The following is a 15,623-nucleotide window of genomic DNA, read 5'->3' on the forward strand; positions in this document are numbered from 1 at the left end:
TATGTACAAATATGTTTATGCATATGCATTTTGTCAAAAACGGTCGGACACCAGGGTTAAAGTTGTTAATTATTTAAGTTAATTGTTAGTTGAGTTATATAATGAGATCTAATTCTGTTCACTACTTTAGTGGGAGAGTTATATGCACATCGACAGTGGGTGCTGGGTTAAATGAAAAGCATGAAAAGTAGAACCCACATTCACCAAGCCAAAATTCAGACTTCTGTATCTATTTTTGCATTAATAAAAGAAGACTAATTTTAATTTTGTTCAATTCTGTTGATTGATTGACCTTTTTTATTGAAGATACAATACACACCTAAATTCTAAAGGATAAACACATTTCCATTGTGTTCTCTTGGCGCTCTGGTGCATATGTGTGAGAGTGTGAGTGTTTGTGTGTGAGTGCATCTGCATGCATGCCACATAAAGGGGGGGGGGGGGCATTCATGCAATAGAGTACCGAAGTACCTGACGTCACTCGTTCATCCCCTGGGTAGTGGAAGTAATTTCTCTATCTAAAAATAAACAAACTGTCCCGGCGATATTGTCAGGGAGGTGGCTCTGTATCGTTTACGATAGTCAGTCACACATATTTGATACGGTCTGTTTCTGGCGAAAATGTGACTAATTCGGCGGCGGTGACATTAGCGTTTTCTCGCCTCAGTTGATGCTTCATATCCATATGAGTCAAGTCATTTTTGGAAGTTCTTTTTTGACATGTCTGTGGGAATTCTGAATAGGGCAAATAACGCCACCCAGTTAGGATGCGTAAAGTACGTCAGACTTCGGTGCTCTAGTCTATAGAAACAAAGACAATGAAAATACATTGAAATAGTATACATTTACATAAAAACAAATGTTCCAATTATGTAAAATACTCTAAACATTCCAATCACATAAAAACAAATACTCTCATGTTCTACTTCTGTTCAACCACGTGACATACAGCAGTGGTTCTCAAACTTTTTCAGGCCAAGGACCCCTAAATTGATATACATTTGGCCGCGGACCCCCAATGGAAAATGTTGTGCCAAGGACCCCCAGAAGCAAAGATTTGAGTTAAAAATGCTCGCTTTAAAAAAATATATACGTTCAAAGATATGCACACATTTTCAAGATTTTTCAAAAATAGCAGATCTACAAGCTCATAGCACGGCACTCGGTGCCACGCTATGAGCTTGTATATCTGCTATTTTTGAATAGCCAAAGTATAAAAGGTAATAATTATTCTGATGCTATATTTACACATTTTGCTGGGTACCCCCTGGAACCCCCTCAAGTACCCCTGGGGGTCCCCGGACCCCACTTTGAGAACCAATGACATACAGTACAGTACAAGAAAGTCTTAAAGGTGCAACAATTTGTATACCTCCAAACATGCCCCCGCTCGTCATGCTCATAAATCTATTTGTGTTTATACTGTAACAGATGGGTAGGGGGGGGCACCCTCCACTGCGTCACCGCAATCCCTTTCTGCACCCGCATACCGTTCCAGCTCTCTGATTCACTTGATCGGCTCGGCTGCCCGTCAAAAGGGGATTTCAAAGATTAGACTTACTGTAAACAACTGTTGCCAGCGTTATTGAGTCATCGCCAGACAAAAGGCCCGATCATCACAGCTGAGCTGAAATCATGAGTTACAGCTAGTTTAGTAACCAAAGTATGAAAACGGGAAAGATGCCAAATGCCAGTCATTTCTCTTTACTTAACACATCCAAGAATGCTCTCTAGGCTCTGTGTGTGTGTGTGTGTGTGTGTGTGTGTGTGTGTGTGTGTGTGTGTGTGTGTGTGTGTGTGTGTGTGTGTGTGTGTGTGTGTGTGTGTGTGTGTGTGTGTGTGTGTGTGTGTGTGTGTGTGTGTGTGTGTGTGTGTGTGTGTGTGTGTGTGTGTGTGTGTGTGTGTGTGTGTGTGCGTGTGTGTGTGTGTGTCAATGTTGCCAGATTTTGGCAAGTGGATGGGTGGGTGTGTACACTTTTATTACTTATGCACGTGAGGGCCAAATGTCCCCACAAGTACAGTAGAATCTGGGTAGGCCTAATAGACACAATGTCACACCTGGTAGTGGTGGTAGTTTTTTATGGTTAAAACGTGTAGATGGGCTATTTTTGGTGCTTGGCGTACAACTAAGTACACCTCAGGCTTTAGGGTTAAGGCTAAAAGATGGCAAAGAAATTGGGAATTTGTAAAATTGCAGTCCTTAAATGTTGATGTCCTCACAAGTATAGTAAGTGTGTGTGTGTGTGTGTGTGTGTGTGTGTGTGTGTGTGTGTGTGTGTGTGTGTGTGTGTGTGTGTGTGTGTGTGTGTGCGTGTGCGCGCGCGCACGCCACAGAGAGGTAAGACTGGTTTTTCTTGCCCCGTGGTAATCCTCTCCATTGGGTGTCATGTGTGCAATAGCCAGTGTTGCCATGTCTGCTTATTATAAGCAACTTTGGGCTTGTCTTTCTGTAAAGTTGCGTGTAAATATTGGTGGTTGTGGTTTTTTGGGCATTTTTCAAAGTGTAGTGGCTTATTATTTGGGCTTTTTCATGTCAAGGACCCCCATATTTATATATATTTGTCCCCCATACAAGATGTGTGTGGATTTTAAAATATTCCCAAATTTTCACTTAAAAAAAAAACATTTTTCTTTGAAAAAAAACAACATTTTTCTTTAAAAAAAAAAAAACATTTTTCTTTGAAAAAAAAAAACAAATAAAAAAACTTGTAGATCTGCTATTTTCAAATAGCCAATATAGGGTTAAAGTGCTCATGTGGCCTATAGTTGCTTCTTTTGTGATTGTTTTCATAGACATGGTTGCTTATTTCTCTCACAAAACCTGGCAATGCTTTCAGCGACAGAGAGCCTGGGACGTGACAGGACGGACTGCTTTGCAATCCAATCTGCCTTCAGGGTTGTTTTTGTTCAACTGCACTGAGTTTCGGGACTTCATCTCCTTTACAGTCTTCTCTAACATATTCTTTGGGTTATAATGGTGCTATAAATAAATTCCCCTGTTTCTGTTCTCTCTTTTTTGAGTTGGAGTTCCTGCTTCCTGCAGAGATGTACACACACGCACACACACACACACACACACACACATGCTCTGTCACTGACGACACGAACTTGGCAGCCTTAAAAAAAGAAAAAGTGTTTTTTAGTTTTCTCGTACAATGTGGGCCAACCCATTTATTTCTGAAATTGTATTGGTCTTTGTGTTATTATTTTTTCTTTCTTTTCTACAATTAACATAAACATATCATTTGTTGGCTACAATAAACTAAACTATAAGAAAACAATTGTTTTCTTGGATCATATGGATTCATACAATGCTTACAGTTACAGTCAGGCTGCTACTCTCCAACTATAATAACAAGCAATAAGCAGAGCGACGCATGCATTGCATCGCACGTGTTTTCCCTGAAATGCCATAGCGCTATTTTTGCCCGGCAGCGAGAATGACCGGATTGACTAACTGTCTAACGGGTGATCGTCTTGTGTTGCACTTAAATGCTCAAATCCACTTTTGGGAAAAGCACCCAAATGTTTTACTTAAGTAAAAGTATCAATACTGCAATGTATAATTACTCTGTTGCAAGTAAAAGTCCGGAATAAAAAATAAAAAATATAAAAGTATTGGTATAAAATGTACTTAAAGTAACAAAAGTAGAATTTAAGTACTCATTATGCAAAATGTCCCATTTCACAAGTTCACAAATGTATAAATGTGTAAAAAAATATATTTTGAAAATAGCAGATCTGCAAGCTCACAAAGCGTCGCCACGCATCGCGAGCTTGTTCTATGGCTGAAAATGTAAATAGGTGGTTAATGCTTTAACTCTATGGGTTAATGTATGTTTTGTAATAATAATCAAAATATACAAAGTAACAACTTTAAAGTAAATTTAAGAACTGAAATGTGAAAATACTCCAGTAAAGTAAAAACGAAATCTCAAAATTGTACTTAAGTACAGTACTTGAGTACATGTACTTAGTTACTTTACACCACTGCTCAAATCAGATTTACGAGTTCAGAGGATGATGTCATTGTCACCCCTCCCTCCCTCCCTCCCTCGCGGTGGGTAGAGAGAGAAAGGGAGAGAGAGGTGGGGTGATTGGTGGAGAGAGAGAAAGAGAGAGAGAGGGGAGGAGGGACAGTTTCAGGTGCGCTCCTCTTCAACTTTATAGTTTCACAACCCGCTCGGCTGGTCGGACAGACAGTGCGGGACAGTTACAGTTTGAATGGGCAGACATATGAAAGCACACAGCGGACCTACGCTCTTGAGACACGATCATCATAATAATAATAATGCACTGGGAACAGCTACTCCGTCTGAAGAATGGCAAGGTGAGCGCCTACCAAATGAAACTTCTTAAAACAAATCAAAACTTACCCTTAATAATAAGGATCGAGTCCGATTTAAACTTTTTCGTCGTATGACGGTGTCTCGCTTGCCGAAAATAGCCGATCTTTCGTGGCGCGTTGCGAGCTTGTAGGTCGGCTATTTTCGATAGACTTGGGGATAGTTTATTTTTAACGTCTCATTCATTTAAAGTAGTTGTCTTTCTTGAGTGAACGGGACACACCGTTCTAAAAGTTGCGTTTATACTGTTATTTTTCTTTTATATAAGATATGTTATTGAATTCTATGGCACAGTCCGTGATAATTACAACAATCTGAGTGTTATGTAGCCTATATTATTGATTCATTGATTGAATACTTTATTAGAAGTTTGCAGAAAAAAGCACATGCAAGTAATCTACAGTTCAATACAAGGTCAGCTAATAGGAATTAAAAAACCCAAAGCCATTGGCTTGTTTCCATTGGGGTCCTTTGTACTCAATTCATAGTGACATTACATGACAGACAGATATACACTACTATGCAGAACATCATATAAGCAGGTTTTTTTTTTAAAGAAAAATAAAATAAGTATGGTAAGCAGTTCGAGGGGGGGGGGGGGGGGGGGCTAGGTTATGACTCTTACCGGGGCCAGTTTCGAATTGCAGAACAGTACTCTTTTAGGGCAGTTTTGAAGGAGAGTAGGGTTTTACACTCCTAATGACTTTTGGCAGGAGAACAAATTCACCCCCTTGTTTGTGCCAAATCTGGGTTGGACTGATCAGTGGAGCTACCTCTGGTGTTGTGATGGTGGACTTCATTTACGTTTTTGAAGTACTTTGACAGGTACATGGGTATCTTAACGTTGTGATGTATCTTGTTGACCAGGCCCATTGCAAGTTGCTGTACTCTGTCCTCAACCCTGAGCCATCCGACCCTAGCAAAGTGAGCAGGGGTTACCACACCTTTACTTACCCGATACAGTACATTGTGGTAGCCTAACAGTCAGTGTCTCTTTTGTGTCTCGCCTGTCAGTCATCAGTTAGTCATGATATTGCACATGCAGGTGCCAGGTGAGTGAGTGACTGGTGTTTAATATGCTTTTCCCAATTTTTGGCAAACAGCCGATCACCTGATCCCGTAGGTAGGTAGGGCTTTGTAGGTAGATGTGTACACAGTAGGGCCCTGCAGGCATTGTAACTCAATGGAGATTATATAGCCTACTTCTCCTGTCAACCCTGCCTGGCATTGTGCACCCTATCATGCCCTTAGGGCATCCCGTTAGATTCAGCTGCTTATTTGCGTTCAGGTCACTCTGGTACACAGCATAATGGGATGGCATGTGTTTTGTCTTGTGAGCAATAAGAAAATCAACACGTCCTTATTGTCTCTGACGATTGTGGGTCAGCGTGGTTCGCCGCCTTAGGTCAGTTATGGGTCTTGCAGCAACTGTGAGGTGAAATAGAACAACCAAGCTTCCCATAATAAGGTGTGTTTTTTTTGTGTGCTTGGTGAGCTATTGGGGGATAGAAAACTGTGTCAGGTCAGGTGTCTGAAAAAGAGCCACATGCATGTATTCCTGATCTGCGAAAAGGCAGGTCACAAATCCCAACATCCTGGAGGTGAATCATGCCCTATATTGGAGCTCACTGGACCGAAAACTCATGAGGGGATTTGGTTGATTCTGTAACTGTATCATCCACTGCTCACCTATTTAACCAGAGTCAGTGCTTGATTCACAGTAGTGGAACACAGTATCGATTCTCTTGACATTTCATAAGAAATGGATTTGACTTCTGCTTTATTTTCTTTTTTTTTATGCTTGCATGCAAAAACGATGTTATTGTCCATCTTCCTGTTTGTAAGCATTTTGGCTGCGAGTGATCCTCTCAGTGGAAACAGCCTCACAGATTCACAAAGCAGAAGAGACATTTTGGTCTGCCTCAGCAAAATGACTGTTTTCACAGTAATAAACATATAACCTATATTATCAGAATAAAACATTTAATTAAGAACCAACTGTATATTAACCACCCTAACGTCCCTATTCTGGAGGAAGACATTCAGCGAAAATAGCAGATCTACAAGCTGTGACCCTGTAGATCGGCTATTTTCGGCAAAGATATTTGGTGTAGAGGGACAAAAGGAGGGGGTCAATATAGCCCTGGGGGACTCTGGTCAATTAGAGTTAAAGTGATTCATCCTTTTTCTTTCTTTTCTCTCTGCAACACACATTTCTTCTTTTGCAATCCCTTCCTCTGACTCACAACCACTTCCTGTTCTTTCCCTTCCGTCTCCTGCCCTCCAGATCGACCGGTTGGAGGTGAGTGGGCTGGTGCAGTCCCCCCTGGGCCTGTCGTGTGGAGCAGACAGTTCTTTCTCGGGGGGCGAGGATGCCGCCCTGGACCCGCAGCGCACCAAGCAGGCCATCGCCCAGCTGCAGCAGAAGATCCTCAAGCTCACGGAGCAGATCAAGATCGAGCAAACCGCCAGAGACGACAATGTGGCCGAGTACCTCAAGCTGGCGAACAACGCCGACAAGCAGCAAAGCGGACGCATCAAACAGGTAGGAGGGAGGAAGCAGTGCTGTCCATGAGGATATTAAAGAGAGATGTACAGTGAAATCCTCAGTGTTAACTCCGACGGTGTGTTTTTCATTTTTTGGGGAACATTTCTAAATTTCAGTACAACAATACATTGATGTTAAAATCTAAATGTACTTTGTAATTTAAAGCATGTACTAGAAGCAACTACCCCACTGCTTTAACTCATGTACAAATTTGACTGAGTAACTTTAACTTGTAGTTGAGTGATATTTGAGTGATTTGGAGTATCTATATTTTGACTCGAGTACTGTGGGGTTGAGTACTTTGTCCACCACTGCTAATAAGAACCTGGTTTTGCTGGCTGGCAGGTGTTTGAGAAGAAGAACCAGAAGTCCGCTCAGACCATCCAGCAGCTGCAGCGAAAGCTGGAGCACTACCACCGCAAGCTGCGCGAGGTGGAGCACAACGGCATCCCGCGGCAGCCCAAGGACGTGCTGCGGGACATGCAGCAGGGCCTGAAGGACGTGGGGGCCAAAGTCACCGGCTTCAGCGAGGGCGTGGTGGACAGCGTCAAGGGGGGCCTCTCCAGCATCTCCCAGGCCACGCACTCCGCCGCTGGCGCCGTCGTCTCCAAACCTCGGGAGATCGCCTCGCTCATCCGCAACAAGTTCGGCAGCGCCGACAACATCTCCTCCCTGGACGACCCCGCGGGGGACGACGGGGTCCCGGGAGCCGGCGGGCGGTCGCTGAGCAGCGTCGGGCACCACCACCTCCAGTCCAGCAGCCCCAAGTACGGCAGCGAGGACGACTGCTCCAGCGCCACGTCGGGCTCGGCGGGGGCCAACAGCACCACGGGGGCCCCCGGAGGCCCCCCCAGCTCCAAGGGCAACACGCTGGAGAGGAGCCAAAGCTCTAGCCTGGACATGCTGCTGCAGGAGGTGCAGGAACTGCGGGAGGGGCAAAGTCGCCTGGAGGAGAGCCTGGAGGGATTGAAGAGCCACTATCAGAGGGACTACACGGTTATCATGCAGGCCCTGCAGGAAGAACGCTTCAGGTACAGACACAGTAAAGAGAGAGAGAGAGAGGGAGGGAGAGAGACAGTGTTAGACAACACATGAAACGTTCCTCATAACTTCCTTAATCATATCACGTGCATGATGAAGAAGTCCCCATAAAGTCAGACGATACGTAATCCCTTTAGTCTGCCAATGTGTAACCAGGAAGAACTGATACATATGGAGAAATACACCTGAGCAAGCGCCGCCCACTTATATTGTAGTTTCTTAGGGTTATCGCTATCAGCCTGTTTGTGGACTGAGGATTACCTTTTTATTAACCCAACATAAACTGGAGATACAGAGCAAACCTTGACCCAGCCCAGGGTGCTACGTTTCCACGAATAGTCAATATTTATGTTTTACTACAGAGATGTTAATTGCTGTGTAATTATCCATTATCAAATATCAGCACAACTGTTACTATATTTACCTAAGAGGGTAATAAAGTTTACACCAGTGCATGTATGCACAGATTTAATTAAGTCTAGGCCTGTACTACTGCCTAAAGAACAATAGTTCTGCTGTACCGACACAGAAGTTTACGTTTAAACTAAGATCTCTGTGAAGGAGGCTAGTGGCAGACACATAAATACCTCAGCTGTCCATCAACCACATAGAGGTTAAGAGGTTATTTCAGCCGTTGTGGTCAGCATCACACCTCTGAACTCATACTCACGGATGTCTTCCCTACAAGCCTGTTTATGTTTTCGTCTACCCGTCGGTCTGCCTCTCTTGTGGGCATTCACCTCTGCCCTTAAATAAACCACTGACATTCCTCCCGAACGTCTCAACATGGAGGGAGGGGTGGGGGTAATTGCAGGGGGGGAGGAATTGGGCATAGAGACAGGGTTTGACAAAGTGGCAGGAACATTTTTCTCCCTTAAATGTCCATTGAAGCGACCTCAAGTTTTTATTGCATGCCTTGTAAGCTAAAGTTATAGCTAGTGAAGCGACCGCTAGTGAGCTCATTTCGGCATGTCCGCTGGGGATTATCGTTCGAAAAGAGCACTTCAGTTCATAACACTGTTTGTTTAAGCAAATCACTTGCTGAAAGACTCTATAGACTTAGACATGAACAAATGCAGGCTGCTGGCTGTCTCAGCCATGTCATGATTGTACTGTACAATAATGATCCCTGATCCTTGTTGTCATTGTACACAAACATAAGGTCATGTTAGTTTCTTTCTCTCCGTCAGCCTGTAAGAAAGTTGAGAGAGCAGAATCAAATCTAATTTATAACTATTTATACTGTACATTTCATTTTGTCATTTTCGGCAAGCGATACATTTGTATGAATTAGGCTTTAATGACATCATAGGCATGATTCGCTGAATCATGCTGAAACATTGACCATTCATACACTATTATTACACTATTATCTGTTCATATGTTCTTGCCATATGTTCTTGCCAAAACGAACGACGCCAAAGTTGTTTTGCTTCCCTCTTGTACCTGCTGATAGTCTGCTATTGGTTAGTTTCATCCCAGCTCTCACCTGTGATTGGCCCACTTGATCAGCAGATGAGTAAGCATGCTGTAATCGGCTCAGGGCGAGTCATCAGTCAACAGCTGCTCCCGAGTAATACCTGTTATGGTTCTTTGTTTAAGCTAATTATGAGTGTGTGTGTGTGTGTGTGTGTGTGTGTGTGTGTGTGTGTGTGTGTGCGTGCGCGGGCGCGTGTGTGTGTGTGTGTGTGTGTGTTACTAGTGAGGGCCAAATGAGAAATAGACATTTGTGAGGAGGACGAATTTCCTGGTCCTCACAAAATAAATGGTTGTTTTATGGCTAAAAATGATTTGGGGAGTTAGGCTTACAATTAGGAAAAGATTCAGATTGGAGTTAGGGTTAGGATGAGACATTTAGAGGTTGGAGTTATGCCTGATTTATACATAGTTGAGCACCGGTGTCAGGCTGTTTTCTGTATATTCACCTAAAATGATGATGTCCTCACAAGTACAGTAATACAAACGTGCATGTCTGTGTTCAGGTGTGAGCGTCTGGAGGAGCAGCTGAATGATCTGACAGAACTGCACCAGAATGAGATCCTGAACCTGAAGCAGGAGCTGGCCAGCATGGAGGAGAAGATCGCCTACCAGTCCTACGAAAGAGCCAGGGACATCCAGGTACGACTAATGTTCACAAGCATCCACACAGAGGATTTTAGCAGAAGAAAAATACCATTAAAAGTGCCTTTGAGCAAATGAAAGTGTTTCATAATGAAGAAACAATTCCAAAAGCCACTTTGTGGTTTTGTCTCAGAATGGTCATATCAGAATTGTTTCTGTCGGGCAGAAACCGTGTATCTTCTTATTTAATCATTTATGTTTTTTCATGAATTAGTGCCCTATTTTATACTTTGTTGTATGACAGTGTCACACAAAAGTAGCAAAATTAGCCAATCTACAAGCTCACAACGCGCTGCGATGCGTTTGAAACAGTTTGAAAAACCTTTACATTTCTTGCACATTTTCACCTGTAATGACATGCTCAAAATAGGGACACCAGGTTGAAAGTGGTCCGTTTGTGGGTTTTATAAATATTTAACCAATGAAAAGTATTAACAAGAGCTAAATAATAACTACATTGGATCCACTGGAACACTTTTTTCCAGTTCCTGTCGGTTTTGTACATACAAGGTTTCCGCCCAACAGCCACAAAATGAAAGCATTGTTATAAGGATGAAGGCACATAACCTCTCTGGTAGTTCAAGGTATTAGCTCATGTGTGTTGACAGTGCAAACAAGGGAAGGTGAGACAAAAGATCAAGTCTGGCTTGTGTAACTGTTTATATGTCATCAACAGCATTTCCTTACTTAAATCCTCCAACACTCCTGTTCTGTATGAGGGCCTACTGTACATTTGCATTTGTCAAAAATGTATTTTCTTTTCTGTTTTTATAGTTTAAAGCTCAGCTTGCCGCTTAAGTGCATTTCTCTTTCCTGACAGCAGAGGGTGCTAGACGTCTATGTAATAACATTAAATTGATGTCTCATTGAAGTCTGTAATAAGATGACCCAGGGCCAGGTTCCCAACCTTTTCTGGGTCAGGGCCCACTTGAAAATCTCGAAAGCATTCGCGGCCCACGCATCTGACCACTTAACACGGCAGCCATTAAGTGGTCAGAAGGGTGGGTTGTGTGCATTTTTAGAGCAATTTTTACATTAATGATCAATCAATCGATTGTGTTCTGGCGTGGACGTAGTATACTTTAAGTTCCTATTTATCAGTATCACAATGAAAACTCATTTTTCAAGGTTTTAAAGAATAAAAATACCATGACTTTTTTGTACTTCTTTTAAAAAATATATTATCCATAAAATCTTCTCTGCAATATACTGTATATTACTCATCATGTTGTCCAAAAAAACACAGTCTTTGTTTTTGTATAACTTTGCTCATGTCACTTGTTTTCTGCGCACCCTTCTGCAGGAATCATTGGAGGCGTGTCAGACCCGGATATCTAAGATGGAGCTGCAGCAGCAGCAGCAGCAGGTGGTCCAGTTAGAGGGGCTGGAGAACGCCACGGCCCGCACACTCCTGGGGAAGCTCATCAACGTGCTGCTGGCCCTCATGGCCGTGCTGCTGGTCTTCGTCTCCACCGTGGCCAACTGCGTGGTCCCCCTGATGAAGACTCGCTCGCGCTCCTTCTCCACCCTCCTCCTCCTCCTCCTCCTGGCCTTCCTGTGGAGGAACTGGGAGGCGCTGTCGGGGTACACGCACCGCGCGCTGCAGCCGCCCAGATGAACCGGCCTCGGGGCCCACACTTGTTTCCATGGTGGCGCCGGGAAGGGGCGCGCCTTTTTGTTCCAGTCGTATCGTATGCGGTAACGCACGAGAGACGTGAGCGGCGACGGGACGGCTGTGTGACCGCAGAGGGGCCACGGAACATTCATCCAACCGTCTGAGCTGATCTGGGCTCAGTTTGGAATGAAGACGGCGTGAGGGACAAAAAGACAACCGAGAGGACGTTGACCCTCATTTAGAAAAAGAAGACTGTTTACATTTTGGAGAGGAGCTATTAGTGTTCTTATCCCCACGCAGGATGCACTGCAGCGGCATACTGTTTTTATCTTTAAGGTTTAATCAATTATATTTTATTGTTTCTAATAATATTTTATTCTCAGCATTATTTTATTCAGTACCATGTAGCTTCGCCCTCCTCGTCCTCGGCACAAAGAGGAGTTTAGTCAGGAAAACTTGATTGGTGATCCAGCTCATAGGCCCAATCCGTTTTGTATGCGGCGTTGCTAATGTGATTGGCTGCCTTCAGGAAGAGAACTACTGTACTACCTAGCTGTGATTGGTTGAACTTGAACCACGAAGGAGACATTTCCCCATGAGTGGCTCTCCACCTCCTGCTGTTATGTCGGAACCTTTCCTCAGAGCACTCTGCCAAGGACTGACTGTGACACCCAGTGTCATGATGAACTACAGACTACTCGTGCTTCCTTACTGTTTCTAATAGAAATTATGTACTTTTACTTCTTTTCAGCTGTTGTTTTTTCCTTTTTTTTAAGTGAAACAACATAAATAAGATTGAGATAGTGGAGGAGTCAGTGAATCAGACTGATGAAGCAAGCAGTGGCAGCTTTAGTGTTATGCTTAATTTATATACCGCTGTACGATGGTTTCGCTCGTAGAAAATAGACTGCCTATTTTCGGCGAGAGACACCGTTGTATGGCGAGGTATAAATCAGGCTTTGGCCACAACGGACCAGTCCACTCTCTGCCGTGGACTGCATTTTTTTTTTGCAGTTTTCAAGCGAAGGATCCGCAGTATTTTTAGCAGCATGCATTCAGTCCTGCACGTGTCCGTTGGACAATAACACTGAAACTTTCTTTTTGGTCTTAATAGCGACGGCGAATGGCCGCCACGCAGGTGAAATCAAGTTGCCAGGACCCAACACATTCAACCTCGAAAGACAGACGTTCACAGAACCCTCGGTGCTTATTGTCAATTGTTCGGTTGGAGCAGGAATGTTTTGCAGCTTCATATCTCCACAATGACAGACGACTCTCCACTGCCATGCCTGTCAAAAACGCGCACTGCCTGTAACATGATCTTGTAGTGTCCCATGATTTAATCTCCCTGTGTATACTATACACAGTGAAAAAAACACTCAACTTTTAAATGGTTAGAGCTGAATTAACACTGAGGATTTTACTGTGTGCGGTGTCTGTTGCCATTCTTTCTTTCTTTCTTTCTTTCTTTCTTTCTTTCTTTCTTTCTTTCTTTCTTTCTTTCTGTCTTTCTTTCTTTCTTTCTTTCTTTTTCCGCCAGAGCCCATGCCCCGTGGAGTGCTCACCCAGTGCCAAACCTCATTCTAGCACCACGAGGCTCCGGGCCGAGCGGAGAGATCGAGGGGGGGGGGGGTTAGCTCAGAAAGTCACGCTTCCGTTCAGATACGACATGAATGTGACGGGAGCGCGCTCGGATTTCAAGAGGTGTAACCTTTTCTGGAGACTTGCAACAACATTGCGAGGGGAAAGTAGTAGCGTGAGAGGACTTCTAATGATCTATGAAGGAACTTGAGACTCAAAACAATATATATATTCCCGACGTGTGTAAGCCTCGCGTCTCAAGCACACGCCTCCTTTGCTCAGTGTCCAGCTCGTCTATCTTATCTTTCTCCCTCATCAGGTCATGGACATGACAAGATGAGCTGGAACATTTTGAAGTCCATTCTGCATGTCATGGCTGAGGAGCTTATTTCAAGATAACAAGAGTATGGAAATTTGATATGTACAGTTGCACTTTAGCACACCAATAAATATTACCAGTTTAGGTCTGGATGAGGGTTGAGTTACCCTAGATAGTGATCGTTGCTTTTTAAACAGTTGTCCTCTCTGGGAGAACACGGGTTGATTCAGGTCAGGATTAAGCCTGATTTATAATTCATCACACGACAGTGTCCCGTGCATTAAAATACCCTATCCACAAGCTCAAACTGCATCACAACGTGACCCGTTGTGAGTTTGTAGATCGGCTATTTTCAGACGAGTGACGCCGCTGTGCGACAAATTATAAATGAAGCATTATTGTCAACTCTTCCTCAGTGACGGACCATGAAATCAGTTAAAAGGTGCAAAAGAGTGGCATATGGATTCTCTTGAATTGAATTGTGCGATCACCACTGCAGCGAGTGAACTGACACTGAGCCGACCTTTGAGCCAGGTTTGGCCTTGCAGTGGCTCCTGTTGATACAGCAGTAGGGTTGCGTGCTAAACCACTCCAGTGCCTTCTGATGTCCTTTTCTAAGTGTGGGATAAAATAAAGTGCATTCCTGACTAACTTATGTGTCACATTTGATTATTTATTTTGTGCAAAATTTTGTTAAATGTGTGTGTGGGGGGGGGGGCATGTACTGCCTACATTTTTATAGGGCAACATACAGTATGTAATGACGCGTGGGTTTCTGAGGAAGTCATGATGACAGCCACTTTCTATAGGAATACTTTGTAATGATTTGTAATGGCAAACACCAAACCAATCCAAGTCGTATTTTCTTATGCAGCACATTTCAAAATAAACAGGAGTTGGCCCATAAGAGCTTTCCAATTGAGGATGACCAACAACATGATAATCACAATAAATCAAAAGCACAACTGAAGTTTAAAACACAAATCACCCAAAAAATCTAAAATTCAAAATGAAAGAGAAGCTGGATAAAAAGAAAATGGACTTAACACAACATAATCATAATCCCTGAAGAAGACCTTTCCAGGTCGAAACGTTGGTATCAATAAATGATCCTGCATCATGGCTATGAGTGTGGCCTTTTCTTCACTTTCAGACTTATTTACTAAGGTCAGCAGCACCTCATCAATACTGGTGTGCGCCCTCCTGTTTGCTTAAAGGAGACACACCATGAATTTCACTTTTTTTTATTTTTTGAGTATTTTTTGGGCTCCCCAGTGTTATGTCTCTTGTACCCCAAAAAATATTTTGTTTTAAAGGGGCTACACCATGAATTAAAAAAATATATATTATATATAAATATTGCCCCCTAATACGTTTTAAACAGGTTGTAAGCCTAAAAAACATCCAGATATTTTTTCTCACAATCTGACTGTCTGTCATTCCAAGCTTTTTCAGCTGCAATACCAAAACGTCCTATTGGGCAGGGGGGAGCTACTGAGCAATTCTGTCTGGCCATCGTCAATGCAAAATCTGTGCAAGTGACATCACTTGCACAGCCATTCTGAAATGGCCTGTTCAGACACGCCCATTCAGGAAATCCATGAAATGAGCATGAATGACTGAATGTTAAAAAAAAAAAAAAAAATTGGGTACAAGAGACACTGGGGAGCCCAAAAAATACTAAAAATGAAATTCATGGTGTAGCCCCTTTAACATTCAGTCATTCATTCTCATTTCAGAGATTTTCAGAATGGGCGTGTCTGAACAGGCCATCTCAGAATGGCAAGTTTGCTTACCTCACGAAACTTTCTGCCCATGTATTTTGACAGACAGAATTGCTCAGTACCGCAGTACAGCACCCCTCTGCCCAACAGGACGTTTTGGTATTGCAGCTGAAAGTGCTTTATAAGCCTGAGAGAATTGACTTGGGATGAGTATATCTGAGTGTTGATTTAGGCTCAAACCTTTTGAAAATGGTTTGAGGGACATACACCATATGATATTAAATATCAAATATTTTTTTTTAAATTCATGGTGTGTCTTTAACAAAAC

At 43.1% G+C, this 15,623-nt stretch overlaps 1 protein-coding gene across 5 annotated transcripts in view; it reads left to right on the forward strand.

The window, feature by feature from the left end:
• Window positions 1–14,216, forward strand: part of tmcc1a (transmembrane and coiled-coil domain family 1a) — a gene marked incomplete at its 5' end in the record, with an annotated part of 65,445 nt that extends 51,229 nt beyond the window's left edge. For 4 of the 5 annotated variants that reach the window (XM_084069701.1, XM_084069702.1, XM_084069700.1 and 1 more), the window contains 4 exons: window positions 6,634–6,891; window positions 7,240–7,925; window positions 9,918–10,053; window positions 11,360–14,216. In XM_084069701.1, the coding sequence (XP_083925827.1) occupies window positions 6,634–6,891; window positions 7,240–7,925; window positions 9,918–10,053; window positions 11,360–11,674 (1,395 nt within the window). In that variant the 3' untranslated portion in view covers window positions 11,675–14,216. Of the gene's footprint in view, window positions 1–4,185; window positions 4,331–6,633; window positions 6,892–7,239; window positions 7,926–9,917; window positions 10,054–11,359 lie in introns of those variants that run through there. The other variant, XM_084069703.1, reaches the window with a different exon arrangement.
• Window positions 14,217–15,623: the final 1,407 nt, after the last annotated feature.

Source organism: Gymnoscopelus microlampas, assembly GCF_963454915.1.
Source record: "Gymnoscopelus microlampas genome assembly, chromosome: 10".
NCBI lineage: Eukaryota > Metazoa > Chordata > Actinopteri > Myctophiformes > Myctophidae > Gymnoscopelus > Gymnoscopelus microlampas.